This window comes from Ovis canadensis, chromosome 3 (assembly GCF_042477335.2).
Source record: "Ovis canadensis isolate MfBH-ARS-UI-01 breed Bighorn chromosome 3, ARS-UI_OviCan_v2, whole genome shotgun sequence".
In the NCBI taxonomy this organism is placed as follows: domain Eukaryota; kingdom Metazoa; phylum Chordata; class Mammalia; order Artiodactyla; family Bovidae; genus Ovis; species Ovis canadensis.
Genome location: NC_091247.1, coordinates 199,443,318 through 199,467,811, shown reverse-complemented (window position 1 = coordinate 199,467,811; position 24,494 = coordinate 199,443,318). Strand labels below are relative to the sequence as shown.

The 24,494-nt window shown below is 42.4% G+C and overlaps 1 protein-coding gene and 1 long non-coding RNA gene across 2 annotated transcripts in view; one reads left to right on the top strand and one right to left on the bottom strand.

The window, feature by feature from the left end:
* Positions 1–4,778: 4,778 nt before the first annotated feature.
* On the bottom strand, positions 4,779–24,363 carry LOC138437743 (uncharacterized). Its single transcript, XR_011256129.1, has 2 exons — positions 24,228–24,363; positions 4,779–6,545 (listed from the first exon to the last, which is right to left on the bottom strand). It is a non-coding gene; the product is annotated as an uncharacterized lncRNA (long non-coding RNA).
* Positions 23,442–24,494, top strand: part of CMAS (cytidine monophosphate N-acetylneuraminic acid synthetase) — a 15,615-nt gene continuing 14,562 nt past the window's right edge. Inside the window, exon 1 of the mRNA XM_069585582.1 lies at positions 23,442–23,833. Within this exon, the coding sequence (XP_069441683.1) occupies positions 23,574–23,833 (260 nt within the window). The 5' untranslated portion in view covers positions 23,442–23,573. The remainder of the gene's footprint in view (positions 23,834–24,494) is intronic.

The window sequence follows — 24,494 nt, the reverse complement described above, 5'->3', positions numbered from 1 at the left end:
ATAATCAGATAATTCACACATATTTTTCCTAGGGGTTTTAAGTAAAGTATGATCTGGCTATGGGATTAAATTCTATATTTCTCCAAGTTTATGTTATTCCATGAATAATATAGGGAATTTGGTCAACTTGCTTTTAATTTTGTATCCCATAAAATTGTTATTGTCAATGACATGAGAAATTTATGATATTCAAGACTTTGAGATTATGTGTAAAAAAAAAAGTATATAGATATGGTCATTAAACCCAAATCTTTGGCGTCTTGACATTTATCATAGTATTTTATAAAGCCAACACATGCATATACAACAACACAAAATACTTTCTGAAAATACTACTTTGATACTAAAATATTTTAACTTCAAAAATTTGACAGTAAAGATTGGTTTTGATGCAACTTTCTGGCATAGTGATGAGCAATTATTAAAGTTATTAGCATTATTCACTAGTTACTTGCATATTCAATTAAAGAAGATATTTTATTATCATGGATCTAAGTAAGTCAAGATTAAATAGACCAGAGAGAATAAACTTTTTCCAAGTAATTCAGTGCTTTTTTATGACCCACCGGGTTTTTTGTTGTTCAGTTGCTCAGTCATGTCCAACTCTTCGCGACCACCGGACTGCAGCAAGCCAGGCTTCCCTGTCCTTCACTATCTCCTGGAGTTTGCTCAAACCCATGTCCACTGAGACCACGATGCCATCTAACCATCTCATCCTCCATTGCCCCCTTTTCTTCCTACCCTCAATATTTCCCAGCATCAGGATCTCCACAAGCTTTAAAGAGTCTTAAAACTTGAAACAAGTAGTTTTGTATCTACCTAAACACATGAGGCAACTTTCCTTCAAATAGATTAAGAGACTTGATCAAGTCATCAACACTGAGTTAAGAGCAAGAACAATGTATTGAATTGACATTAAGGTGATGAAGTAAACTATAAGGCCCCAAATATATAGATATTATGCCTCTCATTAACATCTTGGAAAACTCAAGAGAAATTAAAAATCTAAAAATTATAATAGAACAAAACATGTCATTTAATAATTAATTGCTACAATTTGAGCTGATGAACCTCCAAAGAAGGCAGAATTCGTCACAAAACAAAATAAGCAACAAAAACCTGGACTTTGATTTAGAGAAAATACTGCAAAATGTTGGTGTGATCATAAAGGTGAGTTTACCTCATCAAACTTTTAAGGCAGAAAGAAAATTAAAGACTTAGCTCCCCTGCTCTGTTCCCCTTTCCCCACCATTGTCTTCTCAGCCATAAGAAACCTCTCCCTGTCAGCAGCCCAGAAGCCACAGTTCACCCCTGTGGAAATGGAGATTTTCTACTACTAAGACCAGTTCAGAGGAGACCTGGGGATGGGCTGAAGTTGAAATATTTTCTCCCTAGATTTTTACCAGTTTCACATAATTCCAGCTATCACCTCGGACCACCAAACTTGGATTGGTGTTGTCAATTGTCCTCCTTTCAGGAAGGGACTTTGCAGCTTTTTGGCTCAGTGCAAGCCTGATGGAAGCCGTGTGTGTGTGTGTGTGTGTGTGTGTGTGTGTGTGTGTGTGTGCGTGCGTGAGAGAGAGAGAGAGAGAGAGATCTCCATCCATTAGGCACATGTCTGTTAGCATATCTTGTGTGCATATGTGCATGTGCTCAGTAACTTCAGTTGTGTCTAACTCTTTGCGACCTTATAGACTGTAGCCCTCCAGGTTCCTCTGTCCATGAGATTTTTCATGCAAGAATATTGGAGTAGGTTGTCATGCCCTTCTCCAGGGGATCTTCCCAACCCAGGGATTGAACCTGCGTCTCTTATGTGTCTTGCATTGGCGGGTGGGTTCTTTACCACTAGCACCACGTGGGAAGCCCATTAACATACATTGCTTAAATTCATATCAAGGAACAATGTCCACTAGGCATCACCTATGTTATATGTGAATAATATAAGCTGAGAAGGCATGGCTCCTGTACTTCGGGAGCTCAGAGTAATGCAAAAGGCAAATACAGGCATAGCATAAAATGACGTGTGTACGTACACAAAAATAAACTCAAAATGGATTAAAGATCTAAATGTAAGATCAGAAACTATAAAACTCCTAGAGGAGAATATAGGCAAAACACTCTCAGAAATAAATCACAGCAGGATCCTCTATGATCCACCTCCCAGAATTCTGGAAATAAAAGCAAAAATAAACAAATGGGATCTAATTAAAATTAAAAGCTTCTGCACAACAAAGGAAAATATAAGCAAGGTGAAAAGACAGCCTTCTGAATGGGAGAAAATAATAGCAAATGAAGCAACTGACAAACAACTAATCTCAAAAATATACAAGCAACTTATGCAGCTCAACTCCAGAAAAATAAACGACCCAATCAAAAAATGGGCCAAAGAACTAAATAGACATTTCTCCAAAGAAGACATACGGATGGCTAACAAACACATGAAAAGATGCTCAACATCACTCATTATTAGAGAAATGCAAATCAAAACCACAATGAGGTACCACTTCACACCAGTCAGAATGTCTGCGATCCAAAAATCTGCAAGCAATAAATGCTGGAGAGGGTGTGGAGAAAAGGGAACCCTCCTACACTGTTGGTGGGAATGCAAACTAGTACAGCCACTATGGAGAACAGTGTGGAGATTCCTTTAAAAATTGCAAATAGAACTACCTTCTGACCCAGCAATCCCACTGCTGGGCATACACACCGAGGAAACCAGAATGGAAAGAGACACATGTACCCCAATGTTCATCGCAGCACTGTTTATAATAGCCAGGACATGGAAACAACCTAGATGTCCTTTAGCAGATGAATGGATAAGAAAGCTGTGGTACATATACACAATGGAGTATTACTCAGCCGTTAAAAAGAATTCATTTGAATCAGTTCTGATGAGATGGATGAAACTGGAGCCAATTATACAGAGTGAAGTAAGCCAGGAAGAAAAACACCAATACAGTATACTAACACATATATATGGAATTTAGGAAGATGGCAATGACGACCCTGTATGTAAGACAGGAAAAAAGACACAGATGTGTATAATGGACTTTTGGACTCAGACGGAGAGGGAGAGGGTGGGATGATTTGGGAGAATGGGAATTCTAACATGTATACTATCATGTAAGAATTGAATCGCCAGTCCATGTCTGACGTAGGGTGCAGCATGCTTGGGGCTGGTGCATGGGGATGACCCAGAGAGATGTTGTGGGGAGGGAGGTGGGAGGGGGGGTCATGTTTGGGAACGCATGTAAGAATTAAAGATTTTAAAATTAAAAAAAAAAAAATTTCAAAAAAAAAAAGAAAAAAAATGACGTGTGTAACAAATAGGTTAAAAAATTTTACAAGAGTGTGGGAAAGGAGAGATTATTTGCAAATGGATATTTTGAAAGGGATTTATTAAGCATAATGTCTTGGAAAACAGCCAAAACATTAGCAAATTAAGATAAAAAAGTATACTTACCAGGTAAAGGAACAAAGATAAACAGTTATGATAATAATGAAGAATGGTCTTAAAAAACAACAACTAATTTTATGTTGGTAGAGAGTTCAGATGTCAATTTACAGAAGGTTAAAGAGATTATTCCATTTATATTGGTGAACCATGGAGAGTTTTGAGGAAAGGAATAACATAACAGGATGTACTTAAGGATGTTAACTCTGACACAGTAAGTAGCTGAACTGACAATGGATAAGACAACCAAGGGGCTTCCCAGGTGGTGCTAGTGGCAAAGAACCCACCTCAGGTAGATGTAAGAGACATGGGTTTGATCCCTGGGTCAGAAAGATTTTCCTTAGAGCAGAGCATGGAAACACACTCCAGTATTCTTCTGGACAATTCTATGGACAGAGGTGCCTGGCAATCTACAGTTCATGGGTCGCAGAGTTGGACATGACAGAAGCGACTAAACGTGCACCCAAGACAGCCAAGAATAACAGTCTGCAGAATCCAGGTGCAGGGTCCAAAGCAAAGTGATATCAGCAGAAGTAAAAAGAAGGTTAGATTGGAGATACTTTGACCACAGGATGGACAAAATAAAGTACAAATATGATTCTAAAATTTTCAGCTAAATTACTTGAGAGAAAGAACTCTGATGCCATTGACCAAGATCAAGAACATCAAAGTATGAAGGTGGAAGAAAGTGAAAGTGAAAGTTGCTCAGTCGTGTCTGACTCTTTGGGACCCCATGGAGTCCATGGAATTCTCCAGGCCAGAGTACTGGAGTGGGTAGCCTTTCCCTTCTCCAGGGGATCTTCCCAACCCAGGGATTGAACTCAGGTCCCCCGCATTGCAGGAAGATTCTTTACCAGCTGAGCCACCAGGGAAGCCCCATCCAAGTACAGAGAAGGACAATGATAATAGGAGTTCCTGAGGAATACCCATGTGAGGTTAACCACAGGCAAAGGAGATGATAATCAGGAGGACAGAAACCAGGGTAGAGATGAAAATTTAGTTGTAATTCATTCAGATGAAACTGTGCACAGATAAACTACAAAAGAAGAATGTAACATATATACAAGAGAACATTACTCAGCCATTAAAAAGAATGAAATAAGGCCATTTGTAGCAATGTGAATGGACCTAGAGATTGTCACACAGGGTGAAGTAGGCCAGACAGAGAAAGAGAAATATCATATGAAATCCCTTATATGTGAAACCTATAAAGAAATGAAATAAATGAGCTTGTTTACAAAACAGACCCACAGACTTAGAGAACAAATCTACAGTTAGCATGGGGGAAAGACGGGAGGAAAGGATATTTAGGGAGTTTGAGATCGACATACATACTGCTTTATTTTAAATGGGTATCTAACAAGGACTACTGTATAGCACAGGGAACTCTATTTAATGTTATGCGATAGCCTGGATGAGAGGAGAATTTGGGGGGAATGGATATGTGTATATCAATGGCTGAGTCCCTTTACTGTCCACCTGAAACTATCACAACATTGTTAATTGGCTACACTCCAGTATAAAATAAGAAGTTAAAAAAAGAACAATGTAAAGAGAAGACAAGAGTAAAAAAAAAGGGGATAAAAAAGTTTTCAAATATAAGCTAGACCTCTCTTGTTTCCAAAGCTGGCATTTCTGCCTTCTCTTTATGGAAATCATCCAAGAGCAGTAAGGAAAAAGAAATATAAACACTGAAGTTGCTTTTGGCAAAATTAGAAGAGAGTTGAAACTCCAAACCAGAAAATAGGTGAAAGGGCTTTCAAAAGCAATAACGGTCAAGCAGAAAAATGCCCACAAAAAAGTGCGGGTTGGGGCGGCTGCTGCAACTGTATAACTTGAAAGATCCAGAGTAAAAGTACATATGCCAAAGCAGAAGTGTGCACACTAAGGACAAAATCTTACATCCCGGTCTACAACAGTAGGAGGAAGGTTGTGTGTGTGTGTGCTTGGCCGTGTCCAACTCTTTGCGACCCCATGGATTGTAGATCGTCAGGCTTTTTTGTCTACAGGATTTCCCAGGCAAGAATACTGGAGTGGGTTGCCATTTCCCCCTCCAAGGTATCCTCCCAATGCAGGGATCGAACCAGTGTCTCTTACATCTCCTGCACTGGCAGGTAGGCTCTTTACCACTAGTGCCACCTGGGGGAGCAATGCATCAACTGTAGGAACTTAGTTTGGTTCTTGATGAAGCAGTTTGTCTCCATGATCGTGGAAGAGATTTTCCCTTGCTAAACAGTTGAACTTTGTGGTGGTCTATCCAGCTATTCTGCCACAAAGCCTAGGTCCTTCTGCAAAGCCTAGGTTCTTCCACAAAGTGTAGGTTCTTCTGCGCTCTCCCAAATTCCTGCAAATAGCTAGAGGAAATGACCTGTTCATAAATGACATGCTTGATACATTTTAAAAAGGAAATCTGTTCAGGATCCACATAAAGATATTAGAAGGAGAAGGAGGGGAAAGAGAAGAAGAAAAAAACAGGGGAAAAAAATCAACTGACAAGTTAGGGACGTTCACTAAAATTATGTCACCGAGGAAGAAATCTAAATTATCACCAGATAATATAAATAAGAAAAGTCTAAGTTAGTGGTTGCCTCTATGGATTAAGAATAAGGAGCACAGATCAAGCAGTTCAACAAAGATTTTGTGAGGAGCTAGAAATAAAATATAAGCAGGGAGAAATAAGAAGAGAAAATATTAAATCATTCACAGAACAAAAGTGAGTTGGAAGCGGACCTTCCCTGGAGGTGCAGTGGTTAAGACTCCACTCTGCCACTGCAGGGGGGTGTAGGTTCGATCTCTGGTCAGGGAACTAAGATCCCATATGCCTCACAGTGTGGACGAAAAAAAAAAAAAGTGAGTTGGAAGAAGCACAAAGGAGAATAGGTACTGCTGAAAGTAAGGAGCGTGTGTGTGTGCTCAGCCGCTCAGTTGTCTGACTCTTTGCTACCCCATGGACGGTAGCCCACCAGTCTTCTCAGTCCTTGGGATTCTCCAGGCAAGAATAACGGAGTGAGTTGCCATTTCCTTCTCCAGGGGATCTTCCCAATGATACAATGAACTGCTGCCTCCTGCAGTGGCAGGCAGATTCTTCTACCTAGGAAGCCCAGAAGATAAAAAATAAGGTGAGCCCACAAAATGAAATAAAATGAAGAGTTAAAATGATGAGAGAAAAATAAAGAAAAAGGACAATAGTCAGGCAACACACATATCATTGAAATTCCCATCTAAAATAAAACTTCAAGAACACAATATGTATTTGAAGCTATGTTATTCAAGAAAGCTGTCCTAAAATAATAGACACGCATCTTTTCAGGAAAATTTGATCCAGAGCAGTCAACATCATGAAACAGACAGATAAAGTTTCTGGATTTCAAATAAGCTTTAGGAATGCAGATATATGTAAAAACAGAATTAAAACTATTCCTGCAAAAATGTTTCAAAAAAGTAGCAAAGGAGGGACCATTTCCCAACTTATTCTATGCTGCCAGTTTCACTCTGATACCAAAGCCAAAGATATCACAAGGAAACTAGAGATCAGTATTCCTCATGAATAGTCAGGCAACAGTCTTCAACAGAATACTGGTATGTTGGTTTTCTCTTGCTACTGTAACAAATTACCCACATTTGGGGCTTTAAAACAAAAGAAATTTATTCTTTTGGAGTGCTGAAAGCCAAGGAATGTGGCCATCGTCACTCCAATCTCTTTATCCACGGTCACATTGCCTTCTCTTATTCTATCCTTAATTTCCTTCTGCCACCCTCTTAAAGGGGCTTCCCAAGGTGGCTCAGGGGTAAAGAAGCTGCCTACCAAGCAGGAGATGCAGGTTTGATCCCTCAGTCAGGAAGATCTCCTGGAGGAGGAAATGGCACCCCACTCCAGTATTCTTGCCTGGGAAATCCCATGGAGAGAGGAGCCTGGTGGGCTACAGTCCACGGAGTTGTAAAGAGTTGGACATGGCTTATCAACTAAACGACAACAACCACCTTAAAGGACACCTGTGGTTGCATATAGGGCCTGTCTAGATAGTCCAGGATAATCTCCTCTTAATTTAATCACATTTTCAAAATCTTTGCCATGTAAGGTAACAGTCACAGATTCCACCCAGGAATTATGATATGTGTATGTTTTCAATTCAGTTCAGTTCAGTTCAGTCACTCAGTCGTGGGACTCTTTGTGACCCCATGGACTGCAGCACGCTGTGTATCTTTTGGAAAGCCATTATATATAGCCTACCACAAGTAAGACCTCAAGTCTAGCAATATAAAAAAGGATTATATACCAACACTAGTGAGAGCTATCTTAAAATGCAAGGTGATTCAACATTCCCTCCTAAAATCAATTGATGTAATACACTGTATTAATTGATGCAGAAATGGTATTTGAGGAAAATCCAGCACCTTTTCATGATAAAAACACACAAGATATTAGGAATAGGAGTAGACTTCCCTAACCTGAGGGAAGGAAGGAATCAAATGGACATCTATGAAAAAGACACAAGTAATACCATAGTTGATGGTGAAAGAGTAATATCTTTCCCTCTAAGATGACACAAGAATGTTCACTCTTACCACTTCTATTCAATCTGAAGGTTCTAGCCAGGGCAGTTAGTCAGGTAAAGGAAAGAAAAGTCACCGTACTGGAAAAAAGAAATAGTAAAACTATTAGCAGATGACAAAATCGTGTATTTTAGAAAATCCAAAAGAATCCATTAAAAACTATTATGGTTAATAAGTTCAATAAAGTTGCTTGAGGATTAAGATTTTGACTTTACTCAGCAAAGAGTCGGGCAGGACTGAGCGACTTCTTTCTTTCACTTTCTTTACTCTGAAGTTTACATATAATTTCTTCTTTCAGGTGCTATAACCCTATGCTCTTCTTTAAAAGAGTGAGCTCAGATGCAATTCAAGGAAATTTTCTTCTACTTGTTCTATCACACATGATTTCACAGCTGCTCACAGACCATCTCCTACAGTTACAAAATCTAAAGCAGAAAACCTCAGTCCATTGTGTGGCCTCCTCCACTTGTGACGTAAATGCCAACATTCTAGGGTGTTTATGTAATGTCAAAAAATAAGGGTGAAACATCTGGTCTTGGTCATTATTGTCCGTCTATTTTAGCAGCTGCTGTCAAGGTCTGCATTTTAATCAGGTGGTGGGTCTATGCAGGTCACCACTGTACTCTCTTTTTCATGACTATATGAGCGATGGGTTAGAAGCCTGGCTAGATCTGATACATATAATCTCTCTTTGCTATTTCTGTTCTTCTCTGGAGACACAAAAGACTTGGTGAGATCAAAGCCCTTCCTCTCCAGGTAACTGACCAGTACACTGAAAACCAATGGCTGTACCCCGTGTTATGCTAGGAGTGAAATATGCTGGTGTCTCAGGGTGCTGTGTCTACATGTGCCTTCTGTAGAGGCTGTCTGCCCCTCCTACACCATGCAACAGCAGGGCCCAGCTGAGGGTCTTATATTTTTACCAGTCTCTGATAAAGGAAGAGGGCACTGATCCTTTCTGTTTTATTTTATTTATTTATTTTTAATTGAGATATAATGGACAGAAAACACTGTGTAGGCTTAAGGCATACGCTTGTTGACTTGATACATTTTTGTATATCATCATAGCTTAGTCAGCGCCTCTATCATGTCACATGATTATCATTTCATTTTTTAAGTAAAATAGTAACACTTCCTCTTTTAATATATTAATTTTTAATTAATGAATTTGGTTGCATCACATCATAGTTGTGACATGTGGGATCTTCACTGCAGTGTGTTGACTTTCTAGTTGTAACACATGGGCTTAGTTGCCTGGCAGCATATGGGATCTCAGTTCCCTGACCAGGGATTGAACTAGAGTCCCCTACACTGGAAGGCAGATTCTTAACCACTGGACCATCAGGAAGTCTCAATCATTTCTTTTTTATGATGAGGATATTTAAGATCTAGTATTTTTGAATATAATCTGTGGGCAGTGCATTAGATCTCTAGAACCTATTCATTTTCTACTTGCAAATTTGTACAAATACATAACATCTCCCCGATTCCCCATCCAATCTTTCTGCTTTTTAGAGTCTTCAAGTTTATCTGGTGATTTTTCTTCCCTCTCTCTACCGGTAGAGCCATTCTGAACAAAATTGTCTAGGTGAAGAAATAAAAAATTCTTTCACATAGGACATTTAAAATAGATACACAAAGCAAAGCTACATTCACACATGCATACGTAGCTGAGGACACAGATGAAACATTAGAATAAGTGTAACGGTAAAGGAAAGAGTAGACGGAGATCAGGAATAAAAGGAGACAAAGTAGAAGACAGGCCTCTCATACATGGACAGTAATAGAAAATAATGAAGATTGTAATCTCAAATATCAGCACATAAATTTAGGAAACAAAACACCTTCTGCCCAAAGACTGTAAGGACAATCAACTTATACAGGGAACAGTTCAGTTCAGTTCAGTTCAGTTCAGTTCAGTTCAGTCGCTCAGTCGTGTCCGACTCTTTGCGACCCCATGAACCGCAGCACACCAGGCCTCCCTGTCCATCACCAACTCCCGGACATGAGTTTACCCATTGAGCCAGTGATGCCATCTAACCATCTCATCCTCTGTTGTCCCCTTCTCCTCCTGCCTTCAATCTTTCCCAACATCACACATCAGTATTTTTCAAGTACGAACAATATATTAAAAATAGTGAAGTGAAGTCACTCAGTCTTGTCCGACTCTTTGCTACCCCGTGGAGTATAGTCCACCAGGCTCCTCTGTCCATGGGATTTTCCAGGCAAGAATACTGGAGTGGGTTGCCATTTCCTTCTCCAGGGGATCTTCCCAACCCAGGGATCGAACCCAGGTCTCCCGCATTGCAGGCAGATGCTTTAACCTCTGAGCCACCAGGGATACTATTAAAAATAGTATCCTGCTACAAATATTTATTTACACATATTTTTATCTGGGCTTTAGGAGGACAGTGTAAATTTCCCCATTTCGCCCATTTCCTGGACTTTCAAATGTATTTCAGATCAATCTTATATAGATACTTGTCATTCATCTTTATGTTTGAAGATGCCAAGGTTGAATTTAAAATGACTGCTTCAATATTTCATTTTTTCCGTTGTTAGACCTCAAACACAGTTTCTTAGTATAATAATATTATAAATGCAAGGAAAGGAAGCAGCAGGGCACTGCATGTGAAAATAAATGCATGGACATGATGACTAAATACATGAAGCTAGATGAATTTCCTATTCTACACTTTATTCCCCATAGGTCATATTTAATAATTTACCTCTCCATTCTCCTCCATAGAATGTTAAGGTTTTCTTCTGTTGGAGCTCTGTGGGCTTTTTAAAAGTTATATAACCCACTGCAATGATTAGGAAATTGTTTCTGCTCAGAACACACCCTCAGCAAATATTTGTTGGGTGCAGAGATGAATGGTTCATGAATATGGTGCCACAAACAACACATATAGTGAGAAACTGAGTTAAGTCCTTGTATATTCTGTTCTCCCATCTAAAGGAGACAGTTAAATCTTCAAAAAATGAATTTCAATATCATTCCCCTTTTCTTGTCCACATCTCAACCTTATTGGGTAACACAGAGCTATTTGATCTCATAGACAAGAAAGTCGAGTTCATGGTACAGGTGACATTTGTAAGTAAAAAGGAGAGTGAAGAAAGGAGCTCCTGTATTTATATAACTCTGTAAACAAGAAAGAAAAAGTAGCCAGAGTCTATAGTAACCAGGTTCATGCTTGTGCTCTGTCTTAAGTCGTGTCCGACTCTTTGCGACCCAGTGGACTGTAGCCCGCCAGGCTCCTCTGTCCAAGGGATTCTCCAGGCAACAATATTGGAGTGAGTTTCCATTTCCTTCTCCAGAGGATCTTCCTGGCTCAGGTTACTGAAAAGGCAAATCGTTGTGATGTGTTTCAAGCCCTTGTGTTTTTAGAGGTCACGAAACAAATTCTCCAGCCCATGGGGATGGGGCCACCTAGTGGTCAAGAACTTTAATTTTCGTGGTTTTTGAATGCATTCCACCTTTAAAATGCCTGCTACAAGAATCCTGCATTCATCCCTGGAAACCCTACAGATAAGTCTTGGAAATTAGTTGGACTATATGTATCAGTAGTCCTCGAAGAAGGCAATGGCAACCCACTCCAGTACTCTTGCCTGGAAAATCCCATGGACGAAGGAGCCTGGTAGGCTTCTGTCTATGGGGTCGCACAGAGTCGGACACGACTGAAGCGACTTAGCAGCAGTAGCAGCAGCATCAGGAGTCCTAAAACTGATGTTGTCCGAGTTTCTCCAGGCCATATAGATGAAGTAACAGAAATGGTAATAATTCAAACTGTCTGGCTTTCCCTGCACCTTTAAGAGCTCATCCTTCCATCAGTGTCCATCAAGTCTTTCAAGGAGTGTTCAGGGATGTCTATAATTTCTTCAAACAAGTTGTACCCTGTCAGTGACACTGCTGGTTCTCCTGGCACGGTCTCCTCCAGCCCTTACTCCCCGCCCCCCCAGTCATGGACTCCGAGGCTTCTCTCTGTCTGCCAGTAGCACCCTCTTAGCCTAAGAGCAGTGCTAGCCCTCACTTGCCCTGCTCTGTGTCATGCTGTCTCAGCCAGAGCCCTAAGCATGACTGCTTTTGCCCTCATCCGTCAAATTCTCTTCATGAGGACAGCTCCTTCATCTTCTACCCACAACTCTTTCCCAGAGGCTGACCCAGAGGACTTGGCACAGGACAGACGCCACACTGTCCTCTGCTTTTCCACTGTTGCCTAATACTCTGTATTAGTCTCCTATGGGTACTGAAACAAATTTGGCTTCCCTGGTGGCTCAGATGGTAAAAACATCTGCCTGTAATACAGGCGACCCAGATTTGATCCCTGGGTTGGGAAGATCCCCTGGAGACGGGAATGTCAACCCACTCCAGTATTCTTGCCTGAACAATCCCATGGACAGAGGAGCCTGGTGGGCTACAGTTCGTGGGGTCATAGTCACAACTGAGGGACCAACACACACACACACACACTGTAACAAATTACTTTAAATTTAGTGCCTTCAAACCGCTAAAATTTATTGGCTTACTGTTCTAGAGGTCAAAAGTCCAAAATCCGTTTCCCTGGGCTAAAGTCAGGACATCTACAAGTCTTCAGTCCTTCTGAAGCTTCTATGGAAGAACTCTTGCCTCTTCCAGGTTTTAGAGGCTGCTTGCTTTGCTCGGCTCCTGGTCCCTTCCTCTGTCTTCCAAGACACCAGTGCAGGATCTTCTCTCCTCTCTGGCTTCTGCTTCTGTTCTCACATCTTCTCACTCTGACTCTGACACGCCTGTCTTCTTCTTGTAAGAACTCTCCTAAGTTGTTGAGGATAGCCTTCTCATCTCAAATCCTTAACTGAATTTCACATGCAAGTCCCCTTTTACCGTGTATCTCATTCACAGGTCCTGGGGGATAGGATTTGGACATCTTTGGGAAGCTGCTATTCAGCCTCCTTTGTCTTCCTTTACTGAAACACATGTGCTTTAATGAGAACAAAGATAACTGAGCCCTTCATGACTCATCATTATTTTTGCCAGCCATTCACCAAGATGACTAAGTTTGGAATCAAACTAGTAATAATTGTAATATAAGTATCACTTGTTGCTTCCTGGCCTTTTGGTAAGATCAAATGAAGAAACACTTGTTTATAGATCCTCAAAGTCCTTGTACTTCAAGATTTGAATAAAATTTTCTCATACTCCCATACTGTGTATAGCTGGATATCCATTATCCCTGTGTATTTCTCGGCAGACTTCTGGGATTCTTCCACTTCTACTCGTCTCTACTTCATTGTTTTCCCTGAAGTACAGTTGGTTTGCAGTGTTGCATTAGTTTTAGGTGTATAGCATGGTGACTCAGTTGTGTGTGTATTCAGTCACTCAGTCACGTCCGACTTTGTGACCCCATGGACTACAGGCTCTTCGGTCCATGGAATTTTCCAGGCAAGAATACTGGAGTGGGTTGTCATTCCCTTCTCCAGAGGATTTTTTCAACCCAGGGATAGAAGCTGGGTTGCCCACATTGCAGATTCTTTACCATGTAAGCTACCAGGGAAGCCCACAGCATAGCAAACATCTTAAAATTGCTCTAATCCCAGCACATCCATGCCATGTGCTTCACTTTTCCACCCCAAATCTCACCTTTTAAACCCAAAGAGCTTCTCAAGGCATTACAAAATAAAAAGTTCAGTTGTCCTCTGATGAAATACGAAATATTGTACCAACTCATAAACTAACATTTTTTTTCTCTAATACGTAACTATTTCATTAATTCCACTCATTGGTCCCTTATATGATGTGTTATTCATTGCGCTAAATGCTTTTTATGCATTGTTCCTTAATTTTCAAAACGATCTGGTGATGTGGCCATTATGAGATAGATGAGAAAATTCAGACTCACAGAGGCTAAGCTATTAGTCAAAGTCAATCAACTAAAGAGTGATAAAGGGAAAATCTGAACACAGAGACTATTGAGCACAAGGCATGCATAGGAGACACTGTGTCTTCTTTCAACTCAGTGCAAAAATCTTTGTATCACTTTGCGGCATTTGGAGAAATGGGCAGAATGTTAACTAGGCTACTCTGATACTTCTGGCTTCCTCCAGGGTCACGGACTCCCAAATGCTTAAAAAGAGCTGTGCTGGCCAGACCCATGCCCACACTGGGCAGGAGCAGTGCATGTGATCAGGACACTGGTCAACTCTGTGACATTCTCTGTAGGTGACTCATCTCATTCTACAGCCTCTTTTTTTCCCACCACAGAATCCTTCAGGAATGGGGCTGGACCTCCAAGTTGGGCCCTGTTTCTCCTACTCCCTGTAACCTGGGACTAGGAGCTGTCTTCTGCTCAAGGCAACATCCAGGGACAAAAATGATCAGATCATCTGATCATCCAGGTGATCAGATGATTCCCCTTTTTTATCCTCTGATCAAGGGACCACTCTGTGTTTCTACTCACTATGTGGCTCCTTGTAAGATGTCTTCTTCCCACCCTTTTCCAGCTGTAGGGCCCCTGTACCAAGGGAACAGTGGAATTTTCTACCAGCTCCCTTTCAGGAAGTAGTTTATGAGGGCACCTGATGATACCAGCACTGCTCACTCCTAAGATCTCATGGTTTCCATAGGTTTTGCACAATCTTAGCCAAGAATTCCATTTGTGTGAAAGACTAGGCACACTGCAAAAACATCTCTCACCAGATGCTATTTATTCTGGACCTGGATGCCATCTCTGTGCTTCCCTCTCCCCATCAAGTCAAACTATAACTACTAAGTCATTCAAAATGGGTTCTCATCACATAAGGGTTCAGAACCCAGATTCTAGAGTTCAAGATTATACATTCAACCTTTAGACCATGAAATTTTTGATCCTTGCTTTATATCCTTGGATACACTCCAGTGTCTCCTGGTTTATAGTCTATAGGAACTTGAATAGAATTTGTCTCCTGCTGGTGTGTGAAAATTATATAAATTTTAATTATGTTGGAATGGTTCATAGTGCTTTTCAGGTCTACTATATCCTTCTATTCTCCCATCTATTCCGTCCATTAATTATTGAGAGTTTGACATTGAAACTCCAACTAAAAATCTTAATTTATCTACTTAAAAAATAATTTTAATATACAGTGAAACTATATGTAACTTTGTTCCTTATTTTCCAAGTCTTTTGTAAATGTGTTATCATACTTTCATAATTTAAAAAGTAAAAAGGAAAGAAGAAAAAAAAAAGATTCTGCATTCAAATCTCATCCTGAGCACTTGCTGGTACTGGGGTTTTGAAGAGCCCTTAAAGTTCCTTAAAAAGCCAAACAGGGCTCAGCTTTCTTATCTACCATTGGAGACGATGTTAAGAGTTGAGGGTCCAGGTTAAAAAAAAATAATAATAATAATAAATAAAAGGGTTAGGGTTGTCAAAGATCTTCCCTAGTGGCTCAGAGGTTAAAGCGTCTGCCTCCAATGCGGGAGACCTGGGTTCGATCCCTGGGTCAGGAAGATTCCCCTGGAGAAGGAAATGGCAACCCACTCCAGTATTCCTGCCTGGAGAATCCCATGGATGGAGAAGCCTGATAGGCTACAGTCCACGGGGTCGCAAAGAGTCGGACACGACTGAGCGACTTCACCTTCACACTTTAGGGTTGTCATGACCATACCAGACCACCTGATCTGCCTCCTGAGAAATCTGTATGCAGGTCAAGAAGCAACGTTAGAACCAGACATGGAACAACAGACTGATTCCAAATTGAGAAAGTAGTACATCAAGGCTGTATATAGTCACCCCACTTATTTAACTTATATGCAGAGTACATCATGTGAAATGTCGGGTTGGATGAAGCACAAGCTGGAATCAAGATTGCCAGGAGAAATATCAATAACCTCAGAGATACAGATGACACCACCCTTCTGGCAGAAAGTGAAGAGAAACTGAAGAGCCTCTGGATGAAAGTGAAAGAAGAGAGTGAAAAAGCTGGCTTAAAACTCAACATTCACAAAACTAAGATCATAGCATTTGGTCCCACCACTTCATGGCTAATAGATGGGGAAACAATGGAAACAGTGACAGACTATTTTCTTGGGCTCCAAAATCACTGCAGATGGTGACCACAGCCATGAAATTAAAAGACACTTGCTCCTTGGAAGGAAAGCTATGACCAACTTAGACAGCATATTAAAAAGCAGAGACATTACTTTGCTGACAAAATTCCCTCTAGTCAAAGCTATGGTTTTTCCAGTACTTATGTATGGATGTGAGAGTTGGACTATAAAGAAAGCTGAGCACCTAAGAATTGATGCTTTTGAACTGTGGTGTTGGAGAAGACTCTTGAGAGTCCCTTGGACTGCAAAGAGATCCAACCAGTCCATCCTAAAGGAGATCAGTCCTGAATATTCGTTGGAAGGACTGATGCTGAAGCTGAAACTCCAATACTTTGGCCACCTGATGGGAAGAACTGACTCACTATAAAAGACCCTGATGCTGGGAAAGATTGAAGGCAGGAGGAGAAGGGGATAACAGAGGATGAGATGGTTGGATGGCATCACTGACTCAATGGACATGAGTTTGAGCAGGTTTTGGGAGTTGGTGATGGACAGGGAAGCCTGGCGTGCTGCAGTGCATGGGGTCTCAAAGAGTCGGACATGACTGAGTGACTGAACTGAACTGAAGGGCTGTCAAGAACCTGAAATGAGATAACACATGTAGACTCAGCAGTCTGCCTGGCACCAAGTTCTCCGAAAATAACTATACTTATTAATAACTACACTTATAAATGCATCCTTCTGTGCTGTGCTAAGTCACCTCAGCTGTGTCTGATTCTTTGTGACTCCATGGACTCTACCCACCAGGCTCCTCTGTCCACGGAATTCTCCATGCAGGAATACTGGAGTGAGTTGTCACGCCCTCCTTCAGGGGATCTTCCCAACCCAGGGATTGAACCCACATCTCTTATGTTTCCTGCACTGGCAAGCTGGTTCTTTACCACTGTCCTAAAAAGCAGTCATTCTCTATTAACATCAAAAAAGTGGTGGGAATTTTTCATTCACCACATTGCACAGTATTGTTCCAGAAACATTATCTGTTCAGGATTTTCTCTGGTTGCTGTTGTCGTTCTTGCCTTAAATCTAGTCTTTGAGGGGTTGGGTCCATAGCTTAATGGAATGTAAAATCTTGGTGTCTTTCCGACCCTTCTCGTGCCCCTGCCTTGGCATCCTCAGTAACAGTAGATGGCTCCCTTGGCAGTTACAATTTACCTGTTTCCCTCCAAACAAGTCACAGAACCATGGTTTTGTTTGCCTGTAAAAAGCTGATACATTGTCTAGCAGACAGTTCTGATCAGATGTTTTCAATACCACAGGCAACTCCCCCACCCTCTGGCCTCACTCTTATCGACTTCTTCCTCCCATAGAGTTCAAAGTCTCTAATAGCTGGAGGCCTGACTGGTTCTGAGATCAGGTGTTCTAAGGCACCTGTTTTTCCTTCTCCTAAAATTCTTAACAGATAAGGATCCAGGAAGTCCTTCAAGTCCATTAAATAATCTGAGCTTCCACAGTAACATTTCTTTACAGATGAACGCTTCTTTTACTTGTTTCATGAACGTTTTCAAGTTTATTTTCTACAGCTTCTTTCCAACCTGCTTTTTGAGATCGTTTCCTTAGCATTAATATATGCATGTTTTTAAAAAACATTTGTCTTGATATAGATTGAAAAATTCATCTGTTCATTCCACGTGTTACATGCCAGTTCAAATCTAAAGAAATATAAGGTCTCAAACACCAAACCATGAGCAATTTTGTGGCAGTGGAAGTCTTGTTGGTCAGGATTTTAAACTCTGTTTATTACTTACTACTTCTGCTTGACAGATGTGTATCTTGGGTTGTTGTTCAGTCGCTCAGTCGTGTCCGACCCTTTGTGACCCCATGGAGTGCAGCCCGCCAGGCTTCCCTGTCCTTTACCATCTCCTGGAGCTTGCTCAAACTCATGTCCATTGAGTCAGTTTTGCCATCCAACAATTTCATCCTCTGTCGCTCTCTTCTCCTCCTGCCCTCAATCTTTCCCAGCATCAGGGGCTTTTCCAATGAGTCAGCTCTTTGCATCAGGTGGCCAAAGTATTGGAGCTTCAGCTTCAACATCAGTCCTTCAGCATCTTGGGTTACATCCCAGCAAAGAGTCTGGCCAAGTTGAAATTTCTCCCCCACAGGTACTGTCGTCACATCTCCCTGGAAAACCTATGATTTGGTGACCATGTAGGACTCTCTCATGGGCTGTAAAAAAAATTCTACCAGATCTATTGTCTATTTGGGGTTATCAATCTAGTGTTTGGGCTTCCCTGGGATCTCAATTGGTAAAGAAGCTGCCTGCAATGCAAGAGACCTGGGTTCGATCCCTGAGTCGGGAAGATCCTCTGGAGAAGGAAATGGCAACCCACCCCAGTATTCTTGCCTGGAGAATCCCATGGACAGAGCATTCGGGCTTCCTAGGTGGCGCTAATGGTAAAGAACCTGCCTGCCAATGCAGGAGACATAAGGGATGCGGGTGTGGTCCCTGGGTGGGAAGATCCCCAGAGGAGGGAATGGCAACTGACTCCAATATTCTTGCCTGGAGAATCCCATGGACAGAGGAGCTTGCTGGGACACAGTCCATAGGGTCCCAACCCAGGAATTGAACCAGCCTCTCTTATGTCTCCCTTAAGTCTCCCGCATTGGCAGGTGGGTTCTTTACCCCTGGTGTCACCTGGGATGCCCTTGATTGTACTGTTTTTCACTCTGTCTTGAAACACTTGCTCTGGGAATGCAGCTGCTATACTGTGAGCTGCCCTGTAGAGGGGCCCGTGTGGCTAGGAGCTGAGTGAGGCCTTTGGACACACAACCAGCCAGCAAGGAACAGAGGCCTGCCAACAGCCAGGTGGATGAGCCACATTACAAGTGGATTCTCTAGCTCGGTCAGGCCCTGAGATAATCGTGGTCCCAGTTGAGAACTTGATTGAAACCTCATGAAAAACCTGTAGCTAGAACTACACATTTAAATCCCTCTCTGAGCCTCAGAAACTGTGAAATTGAAATGTCTGTTCATTTAAGCTGCTAAATTTTAAGGTAATTTATTGTGTGGCAAGAGATAACTTATACATGAATGGTAATGTGGCCAACCTACCCAGATAAAGCACTGAATCTTAATTTGGATCCAAACGAAGATGCATTTTAATTGGGTAATTTCATTTATAGAAATCTATTCCAGAAACTATTGCCTACATCATTACAAATTTATACACAATGTTATTGGGGATTATTACCTTACATAAAAGTGTCCAGCAATAAGGAATTGCTAAATAAGGTATGGTCTGTCCCTTGAAAGTAATTTTAAATAACTTCTAACAGAAAGTTTAAGGACTTTATACTATAAAGATAGAAACAAAAGAATATAAAATTTTATATACAATACAATTTTATATTGTTATATTTATGTCCCAGCTTCCCTGGTAGCCCAGCAGTAAGGAATCTGCCTGCCAGTGCAGAAAAGGCAGGTTCAATCCCTGGGTTGGGAAGATGCCCTAGAGCAGGAAATGGCAGCCCACTCCAGTACTCTTGTCTGCATAATCCCGTGGACAGAGGAGCCCAGCAGGCTTCGGTACCTAGGGTCACCAAGAGTTGGACTGAGCAACTAAACAACATACACATACACAAAGACATATAGCACTTACAACTCAAAAAAAAAAAAAATCCATGTGTTAAAAAAACAGTAAGAAAATCTTAGCTGTAGCTCCAGAGAGAAGTAAGTCTGTGGGTCTCCAGCAACGGCATTCACTGTAAGTCACAGCCACGACTTTCACTTCCATGGGCACATGTAAGACACTCATGAGGACTCCCAGAAATACTAAGGGCAGGGCACTTTCTGCAGAGTTGGGACTCTTCCATCACCAGAGACTGACTGACCTCTAGATTCAGACGCTGGTGTGAGTTCATTCCTACCCATGTGACGGTGAGATTCACCAACATTAACGAATGCTAATGGTCAGAGGCCAAAGACCCTGCTACCACTTTTGTCTTCCTTCTTCTCTCACACCCCTCATTTGACCTGTCAGCATATCCTATTCACTATACTTGGACATTGAGCACTTTCCAGCACCTTCCATCTGTTTCCAGGGCCTGGTGAAGTACCTGGGACCCAGTAGTTATGCAGCAATGATTTGTTGAAAGAATGGAGTGAGTCTTATGCTCTTCATAATGTCCACAAGGTCTGGCCCCTAACAGCTTTATGTGCTGTTATCTGGCCCATATGATCCCCTCTCTTATCATGTTTTATTACAAACCCACCCATGTCATATGCTCAAATTATAGTGAACTACTTCTAGTTTCCCAGTTTCTCATTGGGAAGCTGTTTCATTCTTCTGTGACCTCTCCAGTACTATTCCCTCAGCCTAGAAGAGATTCTTACACTTTAACAGTATTGCACAAGTCATCTTAGCCAACAAAAACTCCCTCTAGTCTAAATACTTCTCCCTTGTTCTTTGCTTACCCCAGCACATGTATTTCTATCAAAGCACAAACTGCACTCTACTGAGGTCTGCCTATCTCCCCATCAGAACGCTAAGTTCTGTGTCTTGGCCATCTTGCTTTGGCATTCCTGAAGTGTCGCACGAGGCCTGGCTTGTGGAATGCAATAAATGCCAGCAAATCAATGAATTAAAGGACTTCTCTGTGTGTTGAGTTTGCTCACACAGAGAATCACAAAACAAGAGGCACTACAAAGATATATTCTTTCACTATAAACACAAATGAATTATTCTTTGGCAGCAATATACTTCACACTCATCTTTAAAGGAAGGATGAGTCTGAATATTTGCTTTGAGAGCAGTTTATTTTTAACTCCTTCAGAGTAACCCAAAGACAACCTAACATTTCCTCTTCTTGGCACAATCATTATCTTTCTCTTTTCTCAAAATTCCATTTATTGTGTTATGAATACATCTGCCATCTTAAATTTTAAGTGTGCAATACATAATTTTTGACTACAGGTTATTCAACATTGTACAGCAGATTGCTAGAATTTACCAATCTTGTTTGTGTGCGTTCTCAGTCTTAACTGACTCTGTGATACCACAAACTGTAGCCCACCAGGCTCCTCCAACCATGGAATTTTCCAGGCAAGAATACTGGAGAGAGTTGCCATTTCCTTCTCCAGGGGATCCTGAAACTTTATGCCCATTGACCATACATAGGAAAAATATATTAAATGAGTATAGTCTTAATTTTCTTGAAAAAATATTATCAAACTGTCATATATTGAACTAGATAATCACTTTCCACTTTGACTATTCCCTCCCGCATTTCTCTCTTTCTTTCTCAAGATTGGGACTCAACCAGCTGTCAGGTCTAACCAAAACTGCCCTGTAAAAATGAAAAGAATACAAGGTGCTTTATTATCATAAGAATTCAATGGGATACAAAAGTATGTGTGGGCAAAGACTGGAAAAGTAACATGAGACAGAGTTCTGCCTATTACCAAGCAGATACTGCAACCCACATGCTGTTCCGGATGCAATTACAAAGAAGGAACGGTCCCTTTCCTGGAGGAGTCCACAGTCTCATAGCTTTAACGCAAATTGCTGCAATCTCCTTTGATAAGAAACAATGGTGCCACTGTGTGGAGGACACCAGTGTGCCAGAGGAGTTAAACTACTCAGATGTTGGTGGTCCACTAGGGTTTGCAGGCCTCTAGGGAATGATCATGGAGCATGGCAACTTTCTTATCAGTGGGAACTAAGGTAATTATTGGAGTGGAGAAGGAAAAAGAGGTTTTGTGTGTCAGAAGCAGTAGTAACCTCACATGGTAATTTCACATGGTTACGAAAAATAATCAGTGTTGCTGTTTCTCAGCATAATAACTGGGAAGGTCCCATTCAAAGAGCCAGTGCATTCAGGGAAAAATGACCATGTGGCCTGTAGTGCTAGGATGGTTCCTGGGGCCTGGCCCCTTCTCCAGGCCCTGCATTGATATCTGTTTGTAGTCATCCTTCCCCATATCCAGCACCTTCTCCCAGAACCAGACCCTAGAAGGGCTTTCACAGGGAAAACCATGAGATGTGAAGTTTCCAGTGACTGGGACTCAAAACACTACAGGCTTACTCTGTCTCCTTCAGAAAGGGCCAAGACCTGGGAACCACAGAGACCTTCTGTCACTCCTGGAGAAGGAAAGGCAATACTACCACCTTTCATTCATTTTGGGTGGACTAGCCTCCACCTAGGACAGACAAGCAGACTCTCAACTTCCAGATACAGGCTTGCAAAAGTGGTAAAATGCAAAGTGTATGTTAGGTAGGAGATTTCTTTCTAAAAAATCACACAAAAAAGATATATGTGTGTGTGTACATGAGTGTGTGTGTGTGTGTGTGTGTGTGTGTATGCACCTTTGAATCTTTTGGCTGGATCAAGAGCTTTTCCCTTCTCCCTGTGCGGCTTAACCCTCCTTTCTTCCATGTGAACACAAGCCTCCCAGTCAATTTCAGAACAGAAACTCTCCTCATCCCCTTTCCCTCATCCTGCCCTGAGGATTCAGGTTTTAGAGGGTCCTTAGCACCCAAATATTCAGCAAGGAAAAGATCCTTTCTTTCCCAGAGTCTCTGGAAAGGACTCGAGGGGGATCCGCTTGATCATATTCCTGTCTCCTGGCCACAAATGTTCTCAGGAAGATGAGGTACTTTGATCAGCCTGGGTCATACATTCACTGCAACACTGCTGAAGATTTGTGTGAAATGCCCACCATGTAAGAGAGCTAACAATTCCCAAAAGGAAAAGATTTCAGTAGTCCAAAAACAAACAAACAAAACCAAACAGATGTCTGTTGCACTGAGAAGGGACTAAGCAAGGTTGACTTCCAAGTTTTTCCACCTAGGTGGATGGCGATGTTGGTAGAATATGCAGACAGACATATTCACATTGTAGTGATCATATCTCACTATACACAAACACAGAATCACTACATTGGACACCTGAAACGAACACGTTACATGTCAATTATATCTCAATTTAAAAAAAAAAAAAAGAAAAAGAAAATGCAAAGATAGAAGTAATTTGAGCCCATAGGGAGAGCTGTTTTTAAAATGTTGAATTTAAAGGGCCTGGAGGACATTCGAATGAGGTCATCTCTTAGAAACAAGAAGTAGATAGCGTAGCAGAAAAACGGACACTTAAATTTTTAAATGAAAATTGTTTCGAGTTAGGATGCATCAGGGTGTGATGTGGGAAAGCCGCTACAGTTTCTAATGGGGAAATTCTTCAGCAAAACACTACTTGTTGCCCGTGTTTCTTATTTATTAATCTCCATTCAGTATCAAGCTCCGCAGAATCTGCACTTCCTTCCAGTCAGGACGGGTGCCCGACTTTGGCTTGGGGGTCGCGCAGTCGGAGCCTACTGGCCCTGCGAGCAACCCGCGGACTACAACTCCCGGCGTGCCCCGCGAGGGTGCGGGATCGGAGGTGGGCGGGGCCGGGAACAGCCACCCCCGTGGGCAGTCGGGCGGGGAGATCGGGCGGCGCCGAGCTGAGGTGGCGAGACAAGAGCTCCCGGATGTGGAGAAGCTGGGGAGAAGGCGTGGGAGGAAGATGGACTCGGTGGAGAAGGGGGCCGCCACCTCCGTCTCCAACCCGCGGGGGCGACCCTCGCGGGGCCGGCCGCCGAAGCTACAGCGCAACTCCCGCGGCGGCCAGGGCCGAGGGGTGGAGAAGCCCCCGCACATGGCGGCCCTCATCCTGGCCCGGGGCGGCAGCAAGGGCATCCCCCTGAAGAACATTAAGCACCTGGCGGGGGTCCCGCTCATTGGCTGGGTCCTGCGTGCGGCCCTGGACTCGGGGGTCTTCCAGAGGTGCGCATGTGCGAGAGTGGGCGGCGCGGCCTGGGCGGGGGTCGAGAGGGGGAGCCGGGCCGCCGGAGGGGCCAGGGCCCCGGGGTAGCGGCCCCCGGAAGGGGTGCACAAGATCCGGGGTGCCTGGGCCCCGGCCGCCCGCGGGGGAGGCAGGGCTCCAGTTTCTTCCTTGTTCCGTAACTGCTAATAGCCATGAACTTGGGACTGTTCCTGCCCCAGCCCTTGAGAATGACACCCGTAAAAGGGGAGATTTCCTCTTTTCAAAAGTCTGCGCTGCCCAGGTTGACCTCACAGGGTAAAGGCAAGGAGGCCACCCTTGTGAAACATCTGCGATAATACCTCCTTTAGACGAAGGCCACTAGCTTTCCCCTGTTGCTCAGCGTCTGCTACCCACCTGGTGCTGATCGATTAAGGAGGCGTCAGGTTCATGAATGGAGTGGGGTGTCAAGGCTTTTCTCATTTCCAGCTCAGCTTGGAGATCCTTTCCTGACCTTTGGAAAACACTCTAAGCTATCTGCCCGTTGTGAGTCAGCACAATCTAGAAAGCTGCCCACATTTGTACCTGGGTGCGAGACAGTGGAACAGCGTACCGTGGGGCTGTTTGATGAAATGCTTCTAAATGATTTGATCATACCTTTGGAACCTCGTTTGCCCTAAGGAC